Genomic DNA, 6,206 nt, shown 5'->3' with positions numbered 1-6,206 from the left:
GCCGGGACCGGGATAACAGAGCCGGGACCGGCACCAGCACAGCACAACCGGGACAGCACCGGGACAGAACCGGGACAGCACAACCGGGGCAGCACCGGGACAGAACCGGGACAGCACAACCGGGGCAGCACCGGGACAGAACCGGGACAGAACCGGGACAGCACCGGGACAGAACCGGGACAGAACCGGGATAGAACCAGCACAGCACAACCGGGACAGCACCGGGACAGCACCGGGACAGCACCGGGACAGAACCGGGACAGAACCGGGACAGCACCGGGACAGCACCGGGACAGAACCGGGACAGAACCGGGACAGCACCGGGACAGCGCCGGGACAGAACCGGGACAGCACTGGGACAGCACCGGGACAGAACCGGGACAGAACCGGGACAGCACCGGGACAGAACCGGGACAGCACTGGGACAGCACCGGGACAGCACCGGGACAGAACCGGGACAGAACCGGGACAGTGCCGGGACAGAACCGGGACAGAATCGGGACAGAACCGGGACAGCACCGGGACAGAACCGGGACAGAACCGGGACAGAACCGGGGGCAGCTGGGCTCGGGCCGGGCCGGCGCTCGGGGATGGATTGAGGGAGCGGATCCGGCACCGGAATCGCTCCAATCCCCGGGATCTGAGCCCGGATCTGGGATCCTCCGGAGCGCCGGGATCCAGCGGGATAGGGGATCCAGCGCTGGGATTCGCCGGGATTTGGGATCCGGCGCCAAACCCGAGCTGGGATCTGGGATCGGGCGCTGAAATCAACCAAACACGCGGGATCCGGCATCAAAATCCAGCGAGGATCTGGGATCAAAACCGACCCAGGATCTGGGATCCGGCACCAAAACCGACCCAGGATCTGGGATCTGACACCAAAACTGACCCAGGATCTGGGATCCAGCACCAAAACCGACCCAGGATCTGGGATCGGCTGCAGGAATTGACCAAACTCTCCGGATCCGGGACCAAACACCACCGGCGGATCCGGGAATCCAGCGCCGGAGATCCGAGCTCCAGCCCCGCCGGGAGCCGGGAGTCGGCACCAAAATCCCCCGGGGTGGGAGCAGGGATCCCGCGGGGGTCCATCGGGATCCATCGGGATCCATCGGGTCGGGATCCATCGGGATCCATCGGGTCGGGATCCATCGGGATCCATCGGGATCCATCGGGTCGGGATCCATCGGGATCCATCGGGTCGGGATCCATCGGGTCGGGATCCATCGGGATCCATCGGGTCGGGATCCATCGGGATCCATCGGGATCCATCGGGTCGGGATCCATCGGGATCCATCGGGATCCGGCCATGCCGCGCGCGTTCCTGGTGAAGAAGCCGGTGGTGGCCACGGCCAAGCGCAACTGGAGCGAGCTCCCGGACGAGCAGCGGGCGGAGATCTACGTGCCCAGTACGGGGGGACGGGGTTTGGGGGCGCGCGGGGGTTTTGGGGGGGCCTGGGATCCGTTGGGAGCCGGGATTCGAGGGGGTTCAGGGATCTGGGGCGGTCCAGAGGGATCCTGGAATTTGGGGGGACTCGGGAGTGCCTTGGGATTCAGCTGCTGGGGGGGGGGACCCAGAGGTCTGGGGGGGTCTCGGGAATTTGGGGGTTCGGGAGGAGACGGAAATTTTTGGCCTCAGGGTTTGGGGGCACCACGAGGTTTGGGGGTCGCAGGAATTTGGGGGGTTCGGGGTTTTGGAGGGACCCAGGAGTGCGGGAGGACACTGGAATTTGGGGGATCCTGGAGTTCCGGGATTTTGGAGGGATCCCGGGTTTTGGGGTGACCTCCCCCCCCTCCAGGGGTGTCCCCTTAATGACAGAGTTGGGGTTCAGCCCCAAAATCCCACCCAGACACTGGGGACGGGGGGGGTTGGGAGGATTTTTGGGGTGCTCGGACACCCAGGAGGGTTTGGGAGGATTTTTGGGGTGCTCGGACACCCAGGAGGGTTTGGGAAGGATTTTTGGGGTGCTCGGACACCCAGGAGGGTTTGGGGAGGATTTTTGGGGTGCTCGGACACTCAGGAGGGTTTGGGGAGGATTTTTGGGGTGCTCGGACACCCAGGAGGGTTTGGGGAGGATTTTTGGGGTGCTCGGACACTCAGAAGGGTTTGGGAGGATTTTTGGGGTGCTCGGACACCCAGGAGGGTTTGGGGGGATTTTTGGGGTGCTCGGACACCCAGGAGGGTTGGGGAGGATTTTTGGGGTGCCCGGACACCCAGGAGGGTTTGGGGAGGATTTTTGGGGTGCCCGGACACCCAGGAGGGTTTGGGGAGGATTTTTGGGGTGCCGGGATGTCTTTGGGGGGTGTTTTGGGGGGGGATTTTGGGGGGGATTTTGGGCCGCCCGCCTGTGTCCCTTGGTGGGGGAGGGGATTTTTGGGTGTCGCCCGTGTCCCCCCGGGGGGGGTGGGGAGGGCGGGGGGGTGGCGTCCCCCCCCCGGGGCCCACGCGGGCGACACCCGCCGGAAACCCCTAATTTGGGGTGTAATTTGGGCTGTAATTTGGGGTGTCGCGGCCGGAGCCGTCCGACCGGTCGGGGGAACCCCAAAGGGTGGGGGAGGGGAGCGGGGGAGGGGCCCCCCCAAATTCTCCTCCTGCCGTGGGGGGTGGGCGGGGGGAGGGGGGGGGCACATTTGGGGGGTCCCCGTTGTGGGGTCCGATTTGGGGCCGGGGAGGGGGGGCACATTTGGGGGGTCCCCATTGGGCGGGATGGTTTTGGGGGGGGGGGGGGATCCCGTTTTGGGGGATTTGGGGGTGCAGGACCCCCCCCCTGAAGCCGTGCCCCCCTCCCCCACCCCCCCCAGTCTGTTTGGGGGGCTGCCCCCTGCGCAGGGACCCCGAGCCGGCGGTGGGGGAGGCCCCCGCGTCCCCCGTGTCCCCCCTGGACATGACGCTGCCCCCCCGCGCCCCCCCCGGCCCCTTCCTGCACCCCAAGGGCAAGGTAAGGGGGGGACCCCAAATCTGGGGGGGCCCTGGGGGGATGGGGGAGGGGAGAAAAGTGAGTTGGGGGTGCTCAGATGGGGGGAGGGGCTTTGAAACTGGGGGTCCCCACGGTGGGAGGGTCTCCAGAATTGAGGGTGTCTGAATTTGGGGGGGTTCCTAAAATTGGGGGGGTCCTTTGGACTGGGGGGGGTCCTGCTGGGGGGGGTCTGCAAAACTGGGGGTCCCCAATGTGAGGTGGGGGCTCCAAAAGCCAGAGGGGGTCACCAAGGTGGGCTGGGGGTCCCCAAAACCAGCGGTCCCCAATGGGGGGGCTCTCCCTAAGGCTGGGGGGGTCCCCAAAATCGGGGGGGTCTCCCCAGAACTGGGGGGTCCCAAGGGGGGGGTCTCAAGGGGGGGATCCCAAGGGGGGATCCCAAGGGGGGATCCCAAGGGGGGGGTCCCACGGGGGGGTCCCAAGGGGGGGGTCCCAAGGGGGGGTGGTCCCGAGGGGGGGTGGTCCCAAGGGGGGGTGTCCCAAGGGGGGATCCCAAGGGGGGGTGGTCCCAAGGAGGGGGGGTCCCCGCCCCTCTGGGCGCCCCCATTTAACCATTTAACCCCTTCCTCCCCTCGCTGGCAGGTCCCGTCCGGCCCTCTGGGCGCTCCCCTCCCCGCGGGGCTGCCCCTGGCCGGGGGCGTCCCCGGGGGGGTCCCGGTGTCCGGGGGGGTCCCGGGGGGCTCCGAGCTCTTCTCGTGCCCCGTGTGCCAGAAGAGCTTCGGCTTCCAGCGGATGCTGAACCGGCACCTCAAGTGCCACAGCGAGGTGAAGCGGCACCGCTGCCCCTACTGCGGGAAGGGCTTCAACGACACCTTCGACCTCAAGCGCCACGTCCGAACCCACACCGGTGGGAACGGGACCGGGACCGGGAACGGGAACGGGAACGGGAATGGGAACGGGATCGGGGATGGGGACGGGAACGGGGACGAGGATGGGGATGGGAACGGGGATGGGGATGGGGATGGGAATGGGATCGGGAATGGGATCGGGAATGGGGATGGGATCGGGAATGGGATTGGGAACGGGAATGGGAACGGGATCAGGAACGGGATCAGGAACAGGATGGGATCGGGGTGGGAAGAGGTTCCACAACACCTTCGACCTCAAGCGCCACGTCCGAACCCACACCGGTGGGAACGGGATCGGGATCGGGACCGGGAACGGGAACGGGGATGGGAACGGGAACGGGAACGGGATCGGGAACGGGGACGGGATGGGAACGGGAACAGGGACGAGGATGGGGATGGGAACGGGGACGGGGATGGGAACGGGATCGGGAATGGGATCGGGAATGGGGATGGGATCGGGAATGGGATTGGGAACGGGAATGGGAACGGGATCAGGAACAGGATGGGATCGGGGTGGGAAGAGGTTCCACAACACCTTCGACCTCAAGCGCCACGTCCGAACCCACACCGGTGGGAACGGGATCGGGATCGGGATCGGGAACGGGGACGGGAACGGGGACGGGAATGGGGATAGGAATGGGAACGGGAATGGGAACGGGAATGGGGACAGGAACGGGGACGGGGACGGGGATGGGAACGGGGACGGGATTGGGGATGGGAATGGGGATGGGAATGGGAACGGGAATGGGAACGGGAATGGGATCGGGAAGGGGAACAGGGAGGGGATTGGGGTGGGAAGAGGTTCCACAACACCTTCAGCCTGAAGCACCACGTCCGCACCCACACCGGTGGGAACGGGATCGGGATTGGGAACGGGATCGGGAACCTCCCCCAACCTCCCTTCACCCCGTGTGTGTGTCCCTGTCCAGGTGTCCGTCCGTACAAGTGTTCCCTGTGTGACACTGTCTGTCTGTCCGTCTGTCCAGGTGTTCCCTGTGTGACACTGCCCTGTCCTGTCTGTCTGTCTGTCCAGGTGTCCGTCTGTACAAGTGCTCGCTGTGTGACACTGTCTGTCTGTCCGTCTGTCCAGGTGTCCGTCCCTACAAGTGCTCCCTGTGTGACACTGTCCTGTCTGTCTGTCTGTCTGTCCAGGTGTCCGTCCCTACAAGTGTTCCCTGTGTGACACTGTCTGTCTGTCCGTCTGTCCAGGTGTCCGTCCCTACAAGTGTTCCCTGTGTGACACTGTCCTGTCTGTCCATCTGTCCAGGTGTCCGTCCCTACAAGTGCTCCCTGTGTGACACTGTCTGTCTGTCCGTCTGTCCAGGTGTCCGTCCCTACAAGTGCTCCCTGTGTGACACTGTCCTGTCTGTCTGTCTGTCTGTCCAGGTGTCTGTCTGTACAAGTGCTCCCTGTGTGACACTGTCCTGTCTGTCTGTCCAGGTGCTCCCTGTGTGACACTGCCCTGTCCTGTCTGTCCGTCTGTCCAGGTGCTCCCTGTGTGACACTGCCCTGTCCTGTCTGTCCGTCTGTCCAGGTGTCCGTCCCTACAAGTGCTCGCTGTGTGACACTGTCTGTCTGTCTGTCTGTCTGTCCGTCTGTCCAGGTGTCCGTCCCTACAAGTGCTCGCTGTGTGACAAGGCCTTCACGCAGCGCTGCTCGCTGGAGTCGCACCTGCGCAAGATCCACGGCGTGGCGCAGCGCTACGGCTACAAGGAGCGCCGCGCCAAGCTCTACGTGTGCGAGGAGTGCGGCGGCACCGCCGACAGCCAGGACGCTCACCTGGCTCACCTGCGCCAGCGCCACCCACACAGCCCCCTCCTGGCCAAGCTGGCCCGCAAGGCCGCGGCCACGCCCGCACCGCGCCCGGCCCCGCCCCGCGCCGCCCCGCCCCCGTAGGGGCAACGCCCGATCGGGGAGGGACACGCCCGACGGAGGGAGGGGGGCATTCGGAGAGGGGACACGCCCAGTGAGGGGAGGGACACGCCCAGTTAGGGGAGGGACACGCCCAATTAGGGCAGGGACACACCCAATTAGGGCAGGGACACGCCCGGTGAGGGGAGGGACATGCCCAGTTAGGGCAGGGACACGCCCAGTTTGGGGAGGGACACACCCAGTTAGGGGAGGGACATGCCCATTTGGAGGTCACACCCAGTTAGGGGAGGGACAAAGTTAGGGGAGGGACACGCCCAGTTAGGGCAGGGACACGCCCAGTTAGGGCAGGGACACGCCCATTTGGGGGGACACACCCAGTTAGGGAAGGGACACGCCCAGTGAGGGGAGGGACACGCCCATTTGGGAAGGGACACACCCATTTAGGGTAGAGACTCGCCCATTTGGGGACACACCCATTTGTGAAGGGACACGCCCAGTTTGGGGTCAGGGA

The 6,206-nt window shown here is 65.7% G+C and overlaps 1 protein-coding gene across 1 annotated transcript; it reads left to right on the top strand.

The window, feature by feature from the left end:
* Nucleotides 1-1,255: 1,255 nt before the first annotated feature.
* On the top strand, nt 1,256-5,719 carry OVOL1 (ovo like transcriptional repressor 1). The gene is made up of 4 exons (XM_086870964.1): nt 1,256-1,409; nt 2,803-2,939; nt 3,558-3,822; nt 5,427-5,719. The coding sequence occupies exons 1-4, from the start codon at nt 1,310-1,312 to the stop codon at nt 5,717-5,719; spliced, it is 795 nt and encodes a 264-aa protein (XP_086727090.1). The 5' UTR covers nt 1,256-1,309.
* Nucleotides 5,720-6,206: the final 487 nt, after the last annotated feature.

The sequence above is a fragment of the Cyanistes caeruleus genome, chromosome 34, assembly GCF_971803275.1.
Source record: "Cyanistes caeruleus chromosome 34, bCyaCae1.hap1.1, whole genome shotgun sequence".
Lineage (NCBI taxonomy): Eukaryota > Metazoa > Chordata > Aves > Passeriformes > Paridae > Cyanistes > Cyanistes caeruleus.
The sequence above is the reverse complement of the archived record's forward strand: the minus strand, read 5'-3'. Positions and strand labels throughout refer to the sequence as shown.

Coding starts and splice junctions, on each gene's coding strand:
- OVOL1 (XM_086870964.1), top strand. CDS start 1,310: ATGCCGCGCGCGTTCCTGGTGAAGAAGCCGGTGGTGGCCACGGCCAAG. Junction 2,940..3,557: donor TCCTGCACCCCAAGGGCAAG/GTAAGGGGGGGA, acceptor CCTCGCTGGCAG/GTCCCGTCCGGCCCTCTGGG. Junction 3,823..5,426: donor CCACGTCCGAACCCACACCG/GTGGGAACGGGA, acceptor CCGTCTGTCCAG/GTGTCCGTCCCTACAAGTGC.